The sequence below is a fragment of the Danio rerio genome, chromosome 3 (assembly GCF_049306965.1).
Source record: "Danio rerio strain Tuebingen ecotype United States chromosome 3, GRCz12tu, whole genome shotgun sequence".
Classification (NCBI taxonomy): domain Eukaryota; kingdom Metazoa; phylum Chordata; class Actinopteri; order Cypriniformes; family Danionidae; genus Danio; species Danio rerio.
The window spans coordinates 34,496,964-34,518,917 of NC_133178.1; the positions used below are offsets into that span (position 1 = coordinate 34,496,964).

Here is a 21,954-nt window from a genome sequence, read left to right on the forward strand (position 1 = left end):
TTTACAATTCATTTAAAACACTTTGAGCCAAGAAGACACTTTTTTTTTTTATCTCAAATATTTGCAGTTTCATCAACAAGCCCTCTTGATGCTGCATCGTTAAATACTCGTCGAAAACATCTAGAATAATCATCTCTGTTCATAACTTAAATATTACAAATATTCTCTCTGGGGGAAGGGGATTAAGCATATATGGAGCTGTGTGTAAAGCATTGTGAGATCAACACAACTGTTTGAATTGCTCTCGTCTCCCTTCCTTTGGGCCCTTTTTTTTTTAATTACATCTAAGATCATTTTGATACTATGACGATTCTAATTATGAGCAGGCAGATTGTCATGGCAACAAAGATGGTTAAAGTAATGAGCTTCTGCGAGTTTGCTGGCGATGGAGATAATGACATTCAGAGGTTTAGTTGTGAACGGTGCTGTCATAACAGCAAACTCACCGTACGGTAAATGAGGCATGTGGAAACATCTCATGTCCACAGAGACCAAACTTTACAACTTCGTCTACCCTCAATATGTCCTTAGAAAGTTACTCGATGTGATTCCCTGTGAATCTGTTTAACCTAGAAACTGCTGCTTCTCTGAACCCGTGGATAATTGCATCTTGAACTCTAGTGCTCTAACTTTGGTCATTAAGGAAACATCTGTCTGGATGAGTCTGGGGCAGGGGGAATGCAGTATAACGCAGGCACACCATGGTACATTCACACCCTTAAACAGCCACTGAGTGATAAACTGAGGTCAGACGGCATGCAGGCTTCCAGCGGAACTACACTTTCCAAGCTCATAAACCCTTAAGCAAAGAAGATTCCTTGAGGTGGAAATGCTGAGCATCAAGACTCATCAACCTCTGCAAAATCCTTGTTAGTTCACGAAGTTCAGTCCACTACATCTTACATGCGTTACTTTTATATTTATATTCTATGCAGCTCTCTCTCTCTCTTTCATACACACATGTGCAACTTCTCACTTTGTGCTTCTTGGCGTCCCATTTTGTCAAAAGCCATCAACCATTGCTGGACCCTTTTATCTCATTCCTGCTCCTGTTTCTGGGGTTAATGTAGTAAAAAGTCAACATGACCCTATTTATTTGCTTAATGCATGATCCCGATCTTGCTGTGAACAATCCATTGACACACTTTATTTTTAGGACAAATTTGTTTTCCTTCATGCTCTCCACAAAAGGCCTGGCCACATTAGCGGAAATGCAGTGAAATTTCAGGAGCAACAACAAACTATTGGCCAACTGGTTAGATTTGTATGAAACAGTTGGAACAGTTTTCTGTTAATGAACATGTCAATGTGAACTTAAAAAAACCTGTTAGAATGAATTAACATATTTTTCACAGACAACAATCAATACGGTTGCACCTTCAAGCCCAAAGTATACTTCTATTGTTGTGTACAGTGTGCCTAGCACAGATTTTATCACCAGAACTGCATGTGCATATTGTTGTTTTTTTGTAACCATGCAATATGGCCATGCACATATGCTTGTGGGTCATTTGTCAGCAAGTTGTAACTACTGACAAAAAGAGTAAAATACGCTCATTGGCCACTTTATTAGGTACACCTCTCCAACTGCTTGTTAACGCAAATTTCTTATCAGTCAATCACATGGCAGCAACTCAATGCATTTAGGCATGTAAACATGGTCAAGACGATCTGCTGTAGTTCAAACTGAGCATCAGAATGTGGAAGAAAGGTGATATAAGGGACTGAATGTGGCATGGTTGTTGGTGCCAGACGGGCTTGTCTGAGTATTTCAGAAACTGCTGATCTACTGGGATTTTCAGGCACAACCATCTCTAGGGTTTATAGACAATGGTCCCAAAAAAAGAAAATATCCAGTAAGTGGCAGTTCTGTGGGCACAAATGCCTTGATGATTGAGGTCAGAGGAGAACCAGACTGGTTTGAGCTGATGGAAAGGGAACAATAAATTAAATAACCACTCGTTAGAACCGAGGTATGCAGAAGAGCATCTCTGAACATACAACATGTCCAACCTTGAGGTGGATGGGCTACATCAGCAGCAGACCACACCCGGTGCAACTTCTGTCAGCTAAGAACAGGAAACTGAGTCTACAATTTACACAGGCCCACCAAAATTGGACAATAGGTGTTGGAAAAAGTTGCCTGGTCTGATGAGTCTCGATTTCTGCTGCAACATTCAGATGGTCAGGTCAGAACTAGATGTTTACAACGAAAGCATGGATCCATTCGGCCTTGTATTAACGGTTCCGGCTGGTGGCGGTAGTGAATGGTGTGGGTGGATATTTTCTTGGCACACTTTGGGCCCATTAGTACCAATTGAGCATTGTGTCAACGCCACAGCCAACCTGAGTATTGTTGCTGACCATGTCCATCCTTTAATGATCACAGTGTACCCATCTTGTAATGGCTACTTTCAGCAGGATAACACGCCATGTCATAAAGCGCGAATCATCTCAGACTGGTTTATTGGACATGACAATGAGTTCACTGTACTCAAATGGCCTCCACAGTCACCAGAGCTCCATCTAGTAGAGCACCTTTAGAATGTGGTGGAACAGGAAATGCGCATTATGGATGTGCAGCCGACAAATCTGCAACAACTGCGTGATGCTATCATGTCAATATGGACCAAAATCTCTGAGGAATATTTCCAGTACCTTGTTGAATCTATGCCACAATGGATTAAGGCAGTTTTGAAGGCAAAAGGGGGTCCAACCCTTTAATAGTAATTTGTACCTAATAAAGTGGCTGGTGAATGTAGATCATACTTGCCAACATTTGTCTCTGAAATTCCGGGGGAATTGATGGGGTTGGATTGTGTGTGTTTGTCTAAATAACACAGCTGTGAACCAGGTTAGTAACTGCACTGTGGTGTTACTAACTGTACTATGGACCGGGTTTAGGGCAGCTGTTGTAATCGGATACTATACAAAAGTTGGCAACTTGTGTTACAGACTATACCAAAAAGCCGAGGATTACGGGAAAAAGCTTAAATAATGTGAGTTTTCCAGGAGAAATAACATAATGGGAGGGTGGTGGGAGATCAGTCTGAAATACGGGAGACTACTGGGTTGACAAGAGTGTTGGCAGGTATGAAATCAGTGCCAGTGTTGACCATGAGTAAGGGAGTTAATCCTCATCCCCTGGCCTAGTTTGGAAAAGTCTGACCAGAAGGATTATTTCTAGACCATTAATAAACAAACTTTAGTCCAGAAATTTGCACATTGCCATATACACATAAAAACAAAGTATAATTTGGGCTTAGGACACACCAAGTTGACAGTTGACCATTAGGCAGGATCTGGATATTGGCAAGCTTTCAAGCTAGTTTGCTTGGTGCCCCCTCTCGTTAGAGTGAGTTTGCCCAGTTCAGCATGTAGAATCGGTATTGGCTGTGAGTGAAGGATCGCTCTAATTAGTGCAAGAAAAAAATGTGACTATAAAGTGACAAAACTAAGCAAACAATGCAAGTCAAGAGTGCCCTGGTGACAATTTCGTTGCGTTTCTTTAGATATGGATTATGAGACACGTTTGCTTGAGGCAATCCCTTTGTGGTACGCGAGAATTACTCTGAAAATGGTATGTAAACCCTGCTTTGTTCATGGTTTGTATGCATGCAGCTCTAGTTCCTCTTTGTGGAATGACAAGACACATTGTGCTACCTGCAGGTATGTAACTATACATCCTCTCATGCAGGTACAGCATGTGCATTCTAGTTTTGTTCAGCTTTTGTCCATTTGGTGTGTTTATATGCAGCTTTTTGCTCCAGACAGCACCAGATGAAGCCAACGGAGGCAACAACACACGGTTTTCATCACCACTAGTTCTTTGAAGTCGGCTTGGTGTGTACCGTTCTTTAGTCTGCATAGTCTCCTAATCAACATTTAAGTTATTCTACACCTGCTTTCACTATCCAATCTATTGCCAAAGAGTCTGCTAATCAAGTCCCTTGTTTACAAATCCTGTTTTGGCTTCAAGGCCTACACCGTGTATCCCCTTGCTGAAGATGACTGAACCATAAAGATGTTCAAGGATGAGGTCACTCCTTACCAAATCTGAATGCGCAAGTTCATCCCTTCACACTGGCTTAAGGCAATGCCTCTCACATGGATACCAGACCTGTCTCAGTTTGAACTGGTTTGCTTGTGTATGTTAGCAGCACTAAGGTCACCTCTCATGTTAAGGCACACAGGACACTGCACACAATGAGGGCAGGATAAGAAAGAGGGATGTAAAAGGAAGAAGGCTGTGTAGGAGCAGGAATGTACGAGTTCACGCAGGCAAAAAGAAAAAGTGTATGGAAACAGCAGGGTCACAGCAGCAGAGAGCGGGAGCCCAGAGCAAGCACAGAGCAGGGGGTGAAACAGCCACTTCAGTCACTACATTCAACACAGCCCACAACACTCTTCAGCACAGCACAGCCAAACATACAGGATGTTTAAGCCAGCCTTATTTTTTTTGTTTTAAAACTTTGTCATAGAAAAATCCACATATCTGTCATCAAAGTTTATAGATTTCTTAATGTTTCAACACTGTATGTACCATTGAACATGAAATAAAAACATAAAATATTTATATTTTATATTTATATATATATATATATATAACTGTACTAATGCATGACTCTCACTATGAGATTTTTTCTTATAGATACAAACTTTCCTCATGCTTACAATGTACACATACCATACTATTATTTCATATACAGTTATTATTGTTTTCATATTATTTCACTACTCATTGCTCATGGTAGATAGAGACGCTCCATGGACAGAGAGTTGAGCTTTATCTATTAAAACCCACTCTCTGCATCTCCACCCTCTGCTCTGTCTTTGTTGTTTAAAGCCCTGGATGGCCTTCTGCCCAGTCCTGAGGTACGTCAGCTCGGGTTTGTGCAAACCAACTTGGAGGGGGAGAGGAGAGATGGGTGTTTCATAACAACGGGGAAAGAGCAAGAGAAAAGGAGGGGGGAGGGGTGAGGAGCAAGTGATAAGGAATAGCAAGGAATAGGTGCTGTTGGTCATTGTGCCCTTGTGCTCTCCCGGGGCCCTGAGGTTGTGCCACAGAGACACAGGCTGTGCTCTTCACTCCAGCATTGCATCCAGCTGGTCGGCCAGGTCATCAAACATGCTGCCGATGTCATCAAGGATACTCACTGTGCTCTTGTTTTCAGCAATTGAGCTGTGGAAAAAAAACACACTTGATTACCTTTTACCATTAACGTATGACATAGGTGGCCAGGTTCTGTCCTTTAAAACCAACGCCCTAAAGAGTTTTGATCCAACTTTCATTACCTTCTAACCTGCCTAGTAACACTAAAGACTGATTAGTACTTCTGCAGCGAGTGAATCGTGTGACCCACGGCGCAAGCATTGCGTGTAGTTGTGCATTTATACTTCTGCGTGCTGTTTGTGTTGCTCTGCAATAACACTTCCAGAACGCTAGCTGGCTGTAGGTTTTTATGTTCCTCTTTGTCGAGTTTCTTCGCGACTGTTTTTTTTTTTCTTCTGAACTCTATAAGTAGATAAAACTTGTTCATTCAGAGACATGAACCGGCGGATGTGCGAAAACTTTAATCATAAGGTGAACACAAAACAAATGTTTCCATTTGGAGCTCCTTTATGGAACTTGACACATGTAAACAATCGCTTCATCTGGTTCATCTGGTCAGCACCACCCACGTTCATCACCATTACCAAGCCAATCAATCACAGTGCTTGCGCTACGCATCATTGCGATGTGTAGTTACATTTTTTGAGAGGTGCGCATTATCGTCTGCGCCACCCATGGCAAGGGCTTTCGTGACTGCACGCAGGCTGCACCGGAGATTATGCCTACACTTGACACAGAAGTAAAGATCAACCTTTAAGGTGCTTTCCACTGCATGGTACAATGGCTAAGTTTTGGGGACTTTTCTACTGCATTCTGTACCTAGTGCTTCTTTTTAGTATTACCTTGGATGAAGATACAAGTAAGCCATACTACTAACAAAACTTGATGTATACACAATGCTGATCACTAATTGGTCAGCGACAATCCCACCCACTATACCATATTCTAACTGCATTGGAAATGCAAACTAAACCAAGCAAATCTGAACCGAAGAAAGAAGAGATAACTGTACTACCCCTTGCAGTGGAAAAAAGGTTTTAGACCTTGATCAGCATTTTTCATTAGGGTTGCAATGGATATCTGCATAAATGTGGACCAAACTAACAAAATATACCTGTATAAGTAATCATTGGGCAAGTATGGGGATGAAAATTGTAACGTTGAAAGGGTTTTATTTGTCAACACTTCCCAAGTGAACTTCTTAGGCCTTAATTATAAATTTTGTGAGTAGAGCACTATCACTAAATATGTCTTATTCTCAAGCCAGGGGGTGCCAATTTTTGTCACTGAGATACCTACATATTTCAGCAGTTTAAACACCAAAGCCTTGCCTAAATATATCCCCTTTATCTGTTCATGCCTCAAATAAGAGTAGATCACAGCACAGTTATTCATTTATTGCAAACTGTTTTCCATGTTGCATGAGACTTACTCTTTTTGTCCATCCTCTTTGATCTTCTGTTCTACTGCCTGCAGGGCTGCAGCCAGTGAGGCACTGGTCTCCTCTATCTTCTGGTGCACTGCATCTGCTGTCACAACCCCGGCGACCAATGCTGATCCAGTTGAACTGTCCATGGACACCCCACTAATTGAGGAGCGAGGAGGTTTTACAGGTGGGGGTGTAGGGGTGGGGGTTGGGGGAGTTTGGGGCGTTTGTGGAGTTTGAGGTGTCTGTGGAGTGTGAGGGGACTGGGGTGTGTGAGGCGTCTGCACAATCAAGGCTGGTGGGGTTGTAGCCTTGACAGGGTGGTTGGTCTGGGCAGAGGCTGTACTAGCCATTCTGGTGACAGTCTGTTTGGCTGGAGAAGGTGTGGGAGTGGGATTAGGTGTTGCATTTAAAGACTGAAGAACATTTTTTGATGGTTTTGGAGCTGTGGGAGGGGGTGTAGGTTTTGGTGAAATCGGAGGAGGTACTTTTTTTCCTTCAACTGTAAAGAGAAGAGAATAGAGATAGAGAGAGAGAGAGATGGGAAGAGACACTGACTGAGCTGACTTTGATTCAACAGAGTAAACACTACAGGGGTCTACGGGATACTCACATAATTGTGTAAAGACAGGGCAAGTGAAAGGGCCGCACTGTGTAGTACCTGGGCTGCCAGGTGCCCCAGCTGGTCCAGGAAAGGGGGCTTTCTTGGTGATGGCAGCTGTTGGTCCCTGCTTCTTCATGTGCTGGGCCAGAACAGGTTTGGGAGACACTGGAGGTTTGACAGACTTGCGAGGGGTACTTTCTGTGACATGGCCTTCCAGGTCGGCACTGTCTCGACGGGGCGAGTTCTCAGGATGTTCTTGGGGCCTTGGCTGCTCTGAAACAGTCACATCTGACGCAGGACGCCTTTTAATTGTGCCTGTCCCATTCTCATATGGTACAGGCATCTGTCCATCTTGAAGTTCCTCTGCATCTTTGTCTTTGCTCTTGGGACGGCGCTTAACTGTGTTTGACTCTGTGAGATGGAACTTGGTGCCATTTGGTTGGTGCCTGGTGGTCTGGACACTCCTTTTCAATGAGGCTGTGGAATCGGCACGAGAAAGATCTTCATGGGGTAAAGAATATGAAATTTCTAGGCCTTCTTCAGCCTCGTCCTTTCCTTGTCTAGGTCTTTGTTTGATAGTGAGATTTCCATCTTCAGCAAATGGAAGATTCTCAGCGGAACTCCCACTAGAACTAGGCTGGGCTTCAGTGCATTGTCTGTCCTGAATTAACTCTGGTCCTCGCTTAGCAGCTGCTACTAAATCAGTCACAGGTCCACTAATGGTCCTGCGGCGGTTCACTACTTCCCCATCTAGTCCAATGGCATCACGTTGCTTTGCTCCTGAACCCACCTGTAGAGAAAAAGCCATGATTTACAGCACCATATAATGGACATTTTTATAAAAAAAAGCACTATGACAACAAACTTACCTGCAGATAGTGACCAGCAGATTTCTGCAAAGCGAGACCCTTTGCACCTCCACCAATAGAGGACATTTCTAACATGGCTGCAATGCTTCTCACACTACCTGCACTGCCTGTGTCTACAGTGCCACCCAGGTCACTGGCACGCCTTTGTGGTTGATAGGGAATATCCAGAAGAGGTCCACTGTTAGTCTCCTTGGGCACTTCTGTCAGATTACTACTGGAGCTTGAGATGGCTGAACTAGATCGTTTAGGAGGAGGTGGAGGAGGACCCTTCTTTTTTTGTCTGAGTGCAAAAGACTGGCTTCGGTTGACATTCTTGTCTGCCTGTCCCTTCATTGAGTTGCTGCGACCCACCCTAGGCTGTACTGTAGCATATTTTCCTCCTGAATCAGGCACATTCAGCTCATCCCGCTCCTGCTCACCATCAGACACAGCATAGCGATTTAGGCTATGGGCACGTTTTTTAGGCAGACCATACTCATCACAAGCTTCATCGCCATCTGGTGGCAGGCACAAGAGTGGCACTGAAACAGCAGGTCCTTGGGGAGGAGCTTCTATTGATTCAACAGGCTGGGCAGCAGGGTGTGGATGGGACCTTTGAGTTGGGGATTGCGGGTGACCACGAGGTGTTATAGGTTTTTCTGTTTGCTGGACAATCTGCGGACTAGGTTTCGGTTTTCCTGGGGGGTTGCTTGTTGTCTGTGAGGCGGGAGGCTTTGTTTTGGTGGGCGTTTGAGGTGGAGTATAGGGAGGACCTGTACCTTGGGGATAAGACTGACGTGGTTTTGGCTGCGATGATGAAACATTTCTCTGTCCTCCCTGGCTGCTCTGTCGCATGGTACGTGCCTCCTTTTTGGGTGGTCCACTATGCTCTTCTGTGTCTCGGCTCTTATTAATGCTGTTCTCATGCAGACTGCGTGCTCTGTGCTGTGGGCCACTGTTGGTTCTGACCTCTGTGCCATCCTGCACATCAGCAGGGCGCGTAAGAGCTGCCTGTAACTCCCCGCTCAGTTCACTGTCCTGGAAAGTGCTCATTTTAGGGGACATACACTCTCCACTGTCATGGGGTGGGCTCTCAATAGCCATTACTTCCTGAGCAGCTGGAGGCTTTTTGCGCAATGTATTACGACCATCAGATGCCTTCTTGATCTCTGCCAGCTTCTTCACTGCAAGCATTAGCTTCTTCTGGTGTCCTAGGAAAATTTGGTCAGAGAAAGAGATTAAACCACAATAGCCAAGTAGTTTAAAATAAAGAAAGACATTTGCATGTGTGTGTATTAAAGGGGACCTATTATGCAAAAATCATTAAACATTATTTGTTTGGTATTTGGAGTTGAAACTTCACATACACACTCATGTCAGAGACAATTTACATCTTGTAAAAAGGGGCATAATTGGTCCCCTTTAAACGAATTCAAAATGGATCCCATTCTACTGTCTTCTAATTTAATCTTACCAAGTTTTGTAATCCCGATCTCCTGAAGATCCTCCCACGTGATATCAGTGATAAAGTCAATGTTTTCGTAGCCATTTTGGACTAAAACCTGGTGATACTGGCTCAATCCAATCATGGCTAACCACTCTCCAAGACTCGCCTACAGATAGTATGCAAACAAAGCAAATTACATCTGGACGTCATTGAATGTTTTTGTATATGTGTATGTGTGTTCATGGCAAACCCACCGGTTTTTGGTCAGGCAGCCACTCATTAACACTGATCTTATTGATCTCTGAAGTTATCTTCTTTCGATGTCCAGGTTTAGTTACACCAATAGCTGTTAAGTCCTGAAAATATATGAAGGAGTTCCAGAACCCTTCAGATTCATAACTAATCACAATGGAACTCCATTTGAACAAACAGAAATGTTTAACCTAGTGCATATTATGCACACATTAACCTTTTGTTGTCACAAAAAAAGATTAAACACTTAAACACATCAAACACTCTAGTTAACAAAAGGTACAGGATGACAGAAGCAAATGAAAAACATGGGAAAGTGAATGGGAAAAATAAAATAACACCAGGAGCAAGTGAGGAAAAGAAGCCTTTCCAGAGTACCCTCAAACACATATATAATCATATATAAGTTCATCCTCAATTTTATCTATGATCAAAATTCCATTGTTAAATCTATGTTCAGAAATGCATGCATTAATAAGTACTTACATTTCATTAAGCCATTAGTTTAACATGATACTAATGAGCATACTTCCAGGAATTTTAATTGGACAAAGAGGTTATGTTTCAGGTATTGAACTATGAAGTATTAATACTTACTTTTAATTAAAACTCGCTAAAGCTAATATGCAATTTTTATAAACATGACTAAATGCCGTTGATTTCTTACAACAGCATGTACATTAATTACGTGCTATACAGTTTTATGTGGGTCATCGCAATACCAACACACAAGGAAAAGACAATCACATTTGACAACCACAACAGCGGTACTGTTCGGGGGAATATTTAGAGTGAGGTTTTGACCCATATAGCCATGGATCATTAACTCTCATAAATCCTGTGGGCCATCTCTGTGGCTTTTCTTGCTTTCACTTCTTTGCAAACTATTTAAAAATCCATGTTTGTTGCTTGATTCCTCTTACTACTAATTATTCCCTTTGTTTTGTGTGGGTCTGTGGGTGTTACATTTAGGGAAAAGGGAAGTGACGTGAGAAGTTTAGGGTAGTTTAAGGGGATTGGAGGGGGGACAACTCTTACCTCTGGGGTCATTCGGCTAATGGTAGGAATGTCATAGCCGGCGTTGATGAAGTTTGGAGCGTAGACCTGCAGCTGAAATTCACTCAGCCATTCGATAACAGCCTCTGAGCTCTAGAAGAGAAGATAGGTGGTAGTCTATCACTGTTTGGGTCCTGTGTCTAAATATGGACCAGACCCCAGGAAAACAAGCTGAAAACATTAGTCTCACTGACCAATGTTTCAACTTCACTAAGCTACGTCAGTTCTTAAATAATACGAATCTACTTTTTATTATTATAATATTGGTCTTTGCAGTAGTTCAAGAATAGTTGCTTCTGGTTAATGTATGTTTTTGTAACATGGGACAAAGCTTTAGCAAAAAAGGATTGTCATTTCTGAACCAATAGATTGTAAAAAGAGTCCATACAGTATCTGAAATGCCAATTGCCTTGAAATAGGAGGAAGTACTGTAATTCTGTGAGTGAGAGGCGAGAGTAAAGAGGAGGTGGGCAGCAGAAAAAATATGTCTATTTTGAACAGATGGCCCTTAGTCCAGAAGTCCAACATGGAGCAGTTCCACTCAGCAGCTCCAAAGTCCTGCTGGGAAGGATATGGCAGGCACATATCTCTGTTATGTGACTAAATGGAGGAGTTTCTGATTTCAGCTAATTAGAAAAATCAACTGCAAGAAATACTCATTTGAAATCTCACAAATGGTAACTAAAACCTGGACAGTGTTATTTTTAGCTGTGTTGGGGTAACTTTCAACCATCATAGTCTCAATTCCTTTATACCTAAAACTGTTCAACAAGTCCCTACGTGGACTGACAAAAATCTTGATCATTCTCCTTTTACTGTATAATCTGTTACACTTAGCATTCAATCACATCTACATTGTTGGGTACTCTCTGAAAAGAAATCATAAGATGAAAGACACTGCAAAGAAGGCAAAGAATCGTAATGGACTTAAAAATGCAGCACAAAAAATGAAATGAATGATCAAAGAGATAGTCAATATTAAACAGAGTGGCTGAATGAAGCCTGAAGCTGAGGACAGCGTGATTGAAGCCTGCTGAGAAGCGCACTCACCGTGTCCTGACGACAACCAAGAGCACGCAATACGGAAGATGCCAGCTGTGAGAGAAAGTGCTGGGAAAGCATCCTGGATGTGCAGATGCCAGTGCATGTATGTGTATGTGCGTAAGAATGAGTGTATGCTTGTTTGTGGGAAAGGCAAGGGGTCAGTGTGTTTCAAGTCGGAGTAGTCTTCTTACCTTCCCCTCAGGCGGTGCCTCCCCTTTCCTCTGGGACACCGCCTCCCCATATGGCTGCTCGTGAAGTGGACAGCTTGACAAACTCTGACTGCGCGAGGAGGGTCCTAGAACAGCCATGAGATCATTCATTCACATTGGAGCATTGCTATTGCACAACCAATTCCTTTAATGATTTTCTGACCAACAACTCAAGCTGAACCAATCAGATCTTTGTGATGCTCCCACCCACAAATATTAGTGCAACCATCTGGCACAAAAAAATGCAGCCAAATTAACATTTTGGATGGAGATACTTCTTTGTGACAGGGAACTGTCATGTGATTTCTTTTCAGAAGAGTTGCTTAAAACTGCTACTAACCCTTGTTGCTGGAAGCATGAGACGGGTGGTCCAAAGACTTGGTCTGCTCCAGCAGGTGTTCTTTTGCTTTGGCAGACTGAGACAAAACCGTGGCCAGAAGCTACAGGATAAACAAAGATCATCAAATAAAGAAAAACATAATATAAATGCAGACCACACAATTTAAGTGCACACCCTTATGTTTAGCATTGGAAAACAACGCATTGCAAGATGTTTTTTTTTTTTTTTGTGAGAAAATCCAGCAACTCATGCAACTGGCTGAAGTTGATTGTTTATTGGTAAAATCGTTTTGTTTTTTTAGAAAACATGGTCTGTCTTTTCTTTGTTATGCAGATGACACCCAAATCTACCTGCCTTTAAAACCAAGTCCAAGTTCTAGATTTTAATGAGAGTAACAATTTTGTCCTGTCAAACTCCTCTAGAGCACCTATAGCTAATCTTGAAATCAAGTGTTTCTATGAAGCCTTGGGTAGAAAATCTAGGTGTTATTCTGGATTATGAGCTTTGACAAACAGATAAATGCAGTGGTTATATCCTGCTTTTTTCAGCTTTGACTCTTAAATCGAACAGTTAAAACGGTTCTATCTAGAAAAAATGTTTAAAAAAATCCATGCTTTTATAACCACTAGATTGGACTATTGTAACTCACTATGCATTGGGATTAGTCACAACCTTATTCCATTTACAGTTAGTTCAAAATGCTGCTGCAAGGCTTTTTACCTTTGCACTGTTCACTATCAAGTCATTTTTAAAATTCTTTTCTTGGTTTTTAAATCTCTAAATGGCCTGGCACTTTCCTATCTGTCAGACATGTTGATTGAGCATCAGCCTAGTCTCAAACCAGAGATTATTGTGTATACCCAAGTTAAGGCTGAAAAGCAGGGGTGACAGTGCTTTCGCAGTAGCTGGTCCTAGATTCTGGAATGCTTTGTCCCTCTGTGTTAGTTGTATATCACCTCTGTCTGTTTTTAAATCTAGGTTAAAAACTTACCTCTTTGATTTGGCATTTTATCAATGAAAATTGTCTGTTTTTATATATTTTTTTGTTGTAATGTGTATTGTGAAGCACATTGGTCAACCTCTGGTTGTGTTTATTAGTGCTATATAAATAAAATTGACACTGACATTGACATCGCGCACTGAGGCGGTTTGCTGCCGAGTGTGACGTGGCTGGGATGAGTATCAGCACCTCCAAGTCCGAGGCCATGGTGCTCCACTGGAAAAAGGTGGTTTGTCATCTCCAGGTTGGAGGAAAGTCCTTATCCCAGGTGGAGGATTTCAAGTATCTTGGGGTTTTGTTTACGAGTAAGGGTAGGATGGAACATGAGATGGTGCATTAGCAGCAGTAATGCGGTTGATGTACCGGTCCGTTGTGGTAAAGAAGGAGCTGAGCCGAATGGCAAAGCTCTCGATTTAACGGTCAATCTACGTTCCTACTCTCACCTATGGTCATGAGCTTTGGGTCATGACCGAAAGGACAAGATCTCGGATACAAGCGGCCGAAATGAGTTTCCTTTACAGGGTGGCAGGGCGTACCCTTATGGATAGAGTGAGGAGCTCTGTCACCCAGGAGGAGCTTAGAGTAGAGTAGAGTTGCTGCTCCTCCACATCGAGAGAAGTCAGCTGAGGTGGCTTGGGCATCTGTTTTGGATGCCTCCTGGACACCTATCTAGGGAGGTGTTCCAGGCATGTTCCACAAGAAGGAGGCCTTGTGGAAGACCCAGAAAAGCTGGAGGAAGTGACTGGGGAGAAGGAAGTCTGGGGTTTTCTGCTAAGACTGCTGCCCCCATGACCCAGCCTCGGAAAAGTTAAAACTTAGTTAAAAACGAATAAATGAATGATTTGACAAACTATTTTATATGAACTAGAATAAAATGTGCTGGAGCCATCTCGGGCTGGCTGGGGCTTGGAGATGACTGGCAAATACAACTAAACTTGTATTAGATACTTGAATACTACAAAAATATTTCATATCAGATTGCTCACCTTGACTCCCTCTGCTTGAGCATGGAGGATACTGGTGCTGCCTGCGCTCTGTCCACTGCCAGAGGATCGGGCACTGGCCACACTGCCTGAACTGCCCACACTACTGCGGTCTCCACCTGGAACAACAAACCCCCAACAAACACACACACAGTCAGCCCCTTTGGACATCTCTGCCCCGAACCCTTTAAACACACCACTATGAACTTCCCCTCTGCAATGCACTGATCTGATACGCGGGATGACAGAAACGTACATGACAATGATGACCACAGACAAGGTGACCAATGAACACGAGACATGTTAGCTTACTCACTACTACAAACACACACAGGTCTACACTGGCTTTATTGAAAATGCCGTCTACACACATCTGTTGATTGTCTGGATGTGTGTTCTTGAAGGAACGACTCCATGGATGTTACTTTAACAGAGCGGATGAGAGTCTCTCAATGCGCGCCTACACGCCTGCAGCTGAGGAGGTCTGAGGTCAGGCGACAGCAGCTGCACCAAGAGCGTGGCAAAGCAGGGAGAGTTATGAGAGGGAAGTGGAGGAAGGGGCAGCCCTGCTGTTACCTGCCACAGGCTTGCGCAGCACCCAGATCTCCTCGCTACTTCCACCCTGGGGTCCACCAGCTGGGGTGGGTGAGCCATGTGGACTGGACTCTGAGCCACGAGAACCTTTAACACAGAAACCATCATTAACTGTGCCCTGGCTTCGCCGCCTGCCCGGGATCATAGGTGTTCTGGAGAGGTCAAGCAAGAGGAAAGCTAAACTATGTCTATGCGCTCTAACCACTTTCTCTTTCAAACACCCACACAAGGCAAGCACGCATATATATACTGTATATCTAACACAAATATATATGAACATTGATATATACAGAGGTACATGAAATATTTAAGCAGAAACATGTACTTTATATACATATATATATGCCTTGATTTACACATACACATAGGTAAAACATATATAATATATACAGGAATATATGATTATATATGTAAATATATATATATATATAACAACAAAAGGAGTTGCAGTGCATTACAGGAGCATAGTTCATTGGGGTCTCCAAAACATCACAAGTGTACACACAAGTGTACGTTAATTTGTTTATATACAAATAAACACAACGCCATTTTTATGGCAGTGGTCTCCAATCACTGAAAAGAGACCTACTGTTTTACAGATTATATCGTTAAAGAGACAGTTCACTCAAAATTCTTTTCATTTTTCATCATTTATTCACCCCCAAGTTATTTTTTTACTGTTTACACTGGTCCATACAATTTAAAGCTGTTGACCCCTGACTTTCTTTGACTTTATTTAGCTATTATATTAATTTGCTTAGCAAGTGCTTTAATTTAAAGTCACTAACTAAATGAGGACAAAAAAAAAAACCAAGTAAAGGTTCAGTGTAAATTTTTCACAAATAAATAAAATAGAATTGCTGGCGTTGAAGGGTCAAAAAAGCATCTTTATCCATTTTTTGGATCATCAAAATCTTCTTGTATGTTCCACAGTGAAAAAGTCATATAGGTTTGAAGCCATTTAAGGGTGACTAAACAATGACAACATTTTCCATTTTGGCTGAACTCTCTTTTTAGAGATTCTTGATTGATTATCAGGCCCAAGTGCAGGTTTGTTTTGCCATTTTAAGAAAAAACATGACTTAAACATTGTGTAGAACTGACTTATTCATAGTTTAAAGGGCACCTATTTTACCCCTTTTACAAGATGTAAGATGGCAGCCTTTGGTGTCTCAGCTCAAGTTTCAGTTCAAAATACCTATCAGATTATTTATCATAGTCTCCAAAATCCACCCATTTTGGTGTCTGAATACATTGGAGCTGTTTTTTGTAGCTTTCCCAGTGATGGGTTGCAGCTGGAAGGGCATCCACTGCGTAAAACATATGCTGGATAAGTTGGCGGTTCATTCCACCAAAATCCAAACAAGCTGCTTCTCCCCGCCCACTGTTTTCATACGTGTGTCTGCTTCACATCATGCCTTACGTCAGATAAACAGAAGTCTGTGACAGACTCAGATGAAGGTGAAATACAGCTCATTAGTCAAAAATACCAAGTAAGTATATTTGATGTATTTATGGTGGAGTTTATTCAAGCCTTTCTGAAAGGATGCACACAAATGCCATTTGCTATACACACAAACACACACATATTAGCATTTACTGACACCATGTGGCCGTGATGATTATAGCGTTAAGAATTTGTGAATACTTAGAATTGCTAAGTATATTACTAATACTTAGAATTAGTCTTTATTACAAACATACTCTGTTTTAAAAACATTCTAAACTTATAAAACAATATTCTAATTCCAGTTTATTTGCAAAAAATGTTCTGTGGACACGTATGTTCATTTTATGATAGAAACATGGTGCCTGTCAATCAATTTGGTGGGCGGGGAAACTGCACACCTACGTTACGTTGATTAAAAAAAATTAGCTCACTCCAATATGACTGTGGACACACTTTACCTACAGACAGTTCTGTCCAAACAGCTTACAAAAGTTGATTTTCATCACAGGTGCCCTTTAAATAATATACTCAGATTAGAAAATAATATTTAAATGCTGCTGCCATACAAATTGTTGTCAGGAATCATTTCCCACGTGGGTCTGATGATCACTGATTATTTAAAAATGAACCAGACATTCATATATCAGTTCACGGTGATCCAGAGTACATGAGAATACTTTCATGCTCCATACCAATATCAAAGTTTGGTTTGATACACAATCGCTGAAAGGATCAGAGTTAGTATATGAATGGAGAGATCAGTACATCTGAGACGAAGGAAAGATGAAACAGACAGATGCTCATTGACGGCACACAGACAAACGGATGGCTGTGCAGAGATGCAGGTATGGAGGGGTGAGAGGCTGGCTGTGCATTCCCTATTGATCATGTGTAAAAGAGAGAACGGTTGTATGGGGCAGGTGTATGAATCCCAGGTGTAGTCATCACAGAGAGGGGAAATATAGCACCAAGATCAGGGAGATTTTAAGGGTAAAAGAGGAGAGATAGCACATCAACAAAGAGAGGCCCGTTAACCTCTTTTGTGCTGGTTAAATGAACTTACTAGCCAAATCTTGATCATTCTTGGCCTCTAAAAAGAAAATCAACAACCAAAATAATGTCAGAAAATAAAAATATTAAATTAAATGCAAAAGAGAAATAATAATTTTCAAAACAATTCAGAAAACTTTAAGGATTTTTTGCACTAATTGTAATTTGCATACAGACTATTTTCAATGTAAACTCTTGGAATTTAACACACTCCTTAAAGCTTTGTGAATGATAATAATTATAAAGAAATAATAATAATAATACAGTGGAGACAGATTAGGGGATCTGTACCTTGTCCACTGTGCGGCTCTTCTGGGGTGTTTGGGGACCTGTTATAGCCAAAGGAAGTGAAAAGTGGCAGATGGGAATGTGGTGGCGGAGGTGGAGGAGGCGGCAGGATATGAATCTCATGATACGAGTCCCCATTCACCATGGCAACGGCGGGCGACACAGGGCCGCACACCGGCGCACAGAGCTGTATCTTTTGATACTGTTGGGTACAAGTGACTGTACTCCATGAACCTAGATACAACAACACAGCACCCACCACCACCACAACAAACAAAACAATTACACATAAGAGAGGGAAAGCAAATTAACCCAAACACAAAACTCACAACCAATCACAAAATAGAAATCAGCAAAACCATAAGAGACAAAATCAAAAAGAAGAAAAGGCTTGGTTTTCATTTCCGGCTGTTCGGTGTGGAAGGAGTGAAATGGCTGTGAACTGTTCCTCTAAGATGTCAGAATGTCAGTGCGTTTGTACTCTCAAATATATATGTATTTGAATTGAAGGAGATATGTGGAAATGCAAGGTTAGTGAAATGAACTGGAGATGGGCTGGTGCTAGTGAAACGCATTTCTGTAAGTGCCTGAGGACAAATCGAATGATCTTCTGCTTCTAAAATGAGAACTTTAGTATGCATGCCTCTTTTCGGTAAGTCTGTGTGTGGGTGGCTGTGTGATTTGACCATTTATGTTCACTGTGAGCGCAGTAGGAGGTACAAGAGAGCTTCTTTTCTCTAATCACATTAAAAAAAGGCATAGTTCACCCAAAATTGCAATCACCCCCAAGTGGTTTGCTTTTTTCTGCTGAACACAAAAGAAGATATCTGAAAACCTGCTATCATAGATTCACTATGGCTACCAGGTTCCAAAATTATTCAAAATATCTTCCTAAACAGAAGAAAGAATCTTAAACGGGCTTGCCACAAGTGGAGGGTAAATAAACCATGACATAATTTTTATTTTTGGGTGACCTATCACTTTAATGTTTTAGAAAATACTGATCCCTAAAGATTATTTTGCTTAAAAACTTGTGATTTCATTATAAAAATGGTTGAAATATTCCAAAAAGCACAGTGGCATAAAAGTAAGGCACAAAAATATGTATGGGGTGAAGGAGATCAAGCAGCAGATGTAGACACAGACATGGATACTTAGTGAAGCATGAGACACAATGAACACGCAGATTAGACCCCTGCTGCCATTCTCAAATAGAGCCATAGTCCGGACATAAATGCTCTGCATAAAAGGAGTGCACTGTTATGGATCATATAAAGCTCTACATCTTCTGATTCCTAATGACTTTCTTTTTTAAGGTCAGATTTTCAGGGCCTTGTCTAATCTCTTCTCACAATTAACATTACTGTTAACATGAGGTCCCCCAAAAGGGATAAAGAACGAGAACAACTGTAAGAGGAAGCTCTAGATGTCCCCCACACTAATATTGACCTAGTTGCCTTGTTCCATCAGGGAAAAACAACAACATGCAGACTTACAGTGGTTATTACAACACAACTACCGATTAGGTTTTAAAGTAAAGCAGGGGTTCCCAAACTTTTCAGCCCACGACCCAGAAAATAACAATGCCAGTGGCTCACAACCCCCAATATTCTCTGAGGTGGTTATAATTATGTAAACCTTGCACACAACGGTGCAGACATCATAATAGGCCCAAGTCAATTTTTCTTTAGATTTTGGAGAACATCACTCGGAGACCATCCTTTACATTTAGTTGTGGACTGTTTTATATATATTTTATATATATGCGAGTACCATAAAGGTGTCAGAAAGTTTAACCTGGTCTGACGCTATTGCTGTGTCTTTAATATAATGTAATCACCCCAGGGGTCGCAAAAAAAAAAAAAAAAAAAACGAATAATGGCTTTTTATTTGCAAGTTTTTTTTTAAAATGTTAATTATTAACATGTTAACAATGCTACTAGTAACTACAATTTTGTTCTCTAGTAGGTTATGGATAAAATATGGTCATTCTAATTGTTTAATAAAATGAACTTGATTTACCGAAATCGTCAAGCAACTTCTACCCTAACCCCTACTTTGGGAACCACTGCACTACTACAGGCTCATTCAGAATCAAAGTGCTCAGAACTGTCAGGTTCAAAGAGCCACCCGCAATGAAGGGTTTCAAGGAGTAAAATTTTTACAATATTTACTTTAAACCGATGACAGACAGTCTGGACTGCATAGCAGCTTTCATTGGCCCAAGATGTCCCAAAAGCCAGTGGAGCCAGAAGAGCAACCAGTCAGTTTTTTTTTTTGCTTTATGTCACGTTCAGGAGTATAAAAAAAGCAATGTTGATGTCTCTAAAACCTATCAGTGTGCAAAACTCTTATGCTACAGAACAACAAATATATTTTAAATACATTTGGACTGTAAGGACATATACAGTATGTTAACCCAAAGCTTCTGTAGAATTAATACAATCATGTAACTTTCAAATACCTGAAGTGTTTTGAATTGTGTGAGTCTTGTGTTCCCAAAGACTATAGACTACATAAGATGTTTCACTCGTATAGATTTGAATGGGGAAAAGTGTAACCATCAATGTGGTCGCTCTAGGAAAGGAAGCTATGCCGTCTAATAAAGGAGCCAAACACTGATCAGTATAGAGTGACGATTCTCCGGGAGAGGGGCTCAGTCCAGACATGTGTTTTATGACAGTTTCTGCAGCTTCATTGTTATGAATCCTCCGGAATCTAAGCGAACGCTTGCTTCACAGACATGAGAAATATATCTTCACAAAGCTTGAAATCAACTACACTTGAAAAACAAATGTTTTATTGCTTTGTAATCTTTATGAAACAAACACGAGGTACGCTGTTCCATCTGACCTCTGCTTCCACCAAAATAAAATGCAAATCCCATGACGGCAACTACTTGAACGCCCACAAACTTGTAAAGTAGGCCGCTGTCATTTTGGGAGGAGATTTGCCATCAAAACCAAGCTGGGAATAAATTCAGTAGACCAGCGTGATTGGACACGCCATTATAATTATATAGAGGTATTTCAAAGATGGCCGCCTTGTGAAATAACATGCCTTAAAGGGACTTTGGCGCTTCATTGATACAACATCTGATTCTTTAACTAGCATTGGACTAAAGGCTTTATTTGATTCCAGCTGACCAACAGACCATCTCTTCTGTCAGTGTATAAACGGAAACATGGTCTTTTCTATTTAAAGTACTAATCACCAGCTTCCTTTCTAACTGAGCATTAAGGGATGAGAAAAAAGCTAAAGATGCTCTAAATTTGCCCTGTTTTTGTTGCCACAAAAGCAGATGGCCCTGTCTGGCTCTCAATCCAGTGCACATGAGCAGCACGAACAGCTGGCTGCGAACAGAATCAGGGTCATCGAGTTCAGCAGCATTGCTTATGCATCTGTACGTGTGTACGAGGTCTCAATAAGAGGCAGCACTGACCCGCCTGTTGTCCTCTCTTACCCGCAGCCCCAGGCCTCTTACTGATCACCTCCACCATGCTGGAGGGGAAGTAGCCCACTCTGTCATTGCCTGTGCGGTTATCATGTATGCAGCCTTTCCACCTCCCGTCTGAATGCTGCTCCAGAACCTGCACATGAATCATTAGCATCATCATTCAAAATCAATAAAGGTCATTTACATTCTTCAGACGTGTTTTATACCAAGTCTCAAACTCAATCTGTACAGTTTCGCTCCAATCCTAATCAAACATAGCTGAGCAAACTAATCAATATGTTCAAGACTAGAGACTATAGGTGCGTCCCAAATCGCATGCTTATGCACTATTGTACGCCATTTTGTAGTATAAATAGTGTAAGAACTAAGTGCATTCACACTGAAAACTCTAAAAACAATAAGTGCACTTTAAATACCCAGATGATGCACTTTTTTAACCAGTAAAATGAAGTGTGTAGAGATGGACACTTCACGCAGTCAACTACATCATTTATAATGGATTGTGAAAGCAAAATTCTCCTACGAGAGTGATTATAGCGCCTCCCGATGGTGAATGTGGTTATTCTCATGGCAGGTTTTATTTGGGTGTTTGGCCATTTATTTCACTAATTTGGCAATCAACAAACTTCATCTGGGAAATAGTTAGAATTTCCGCTTGGTAAAAAAGTTAGTGTTCCATTTGGGACGACACTACATATACTCTGCTGTTGAGTGTGTAAGTGCATCGTGCATCGTGCATAAGTGCATGGTGTATAATAAGCCATTTGGGATGCAGCTTATTAAGCAAGTGTGA

The 21,954-nt window shown here is 41.5% G+C and overlaps 1 protein-coding gene across 40 annotated transcripts in view; it reads right to left on the reverse strand.

The window, feature by feature from the left end:
- Positions 1–4,729: 4,729 nt before the first annotated feature.
- The window catches only part of caskin1 (CASK interacting protein 1), a 158,106-nt gene continuing 140,881 nt past the window's right edge, over positions 4,730–21,954 (reverse strand). For 2 of the 40 annotated variants that reach the window (XM_073944721.1, XM_009299601.5), the window contains exons 10-23: positions 21,168–21,294; positions 17,708–17,938; positions 17,430–17,456; positions 14,899–15,003; positions 14,326–14,441; positions 12,340–12,439; positions 11,982–12,085; positions 10,729–10,839; positions 9,693–9,794; positions 9,466–9,604; positions 8,013–9,202; positions 7,153–7,933; positions 6,546–7,041; positions 4,730–5,182 (exon numbers count right to left, since the gene is read on the reverse strand). In XM_073944721.1, coding sequence (XP_073800822.1) covers positions 5,086–5,182; positions 6,546–7,041; positions 7,153–7,933; positions 8,013–9,202; positions 9,466–9,604; positions 9,693–9,794; positions 10,729–10,839; positions 11,982–12,085; positions 12,340–12,439; positions 14,326–14,441; positions 14,899–15,003; positions 17,430–17,456; positions 17,708–17,938; positions 21,168–21,294 — 3,726 coding nt within the window. In that variant the 3' untranslated portion in view covers positions 4,730–5,085. Of the gene's footprint in view, positions 5,183–6,545; positions 7,042–7,152; positions 7,934–8,012; positions 9,203–9,465; positions 9,605–9,692; positions 9,795–10,728; positions 10,840–11,796; positions 11,956–11,981; positions 12,086–12,339; positions 12,440–14,325; positions 14,442–14,898; positions 15,004–17,429; positions 17,457–17,707; positions 17,939–21,146; positions 21,295–21,954 lie in introns of those variants that run through there. The other 38 variants (XM_068219193.2, XM_068219192.2, XM_073944723.1 and 35 more) reach the window with 26 other exon arrangements.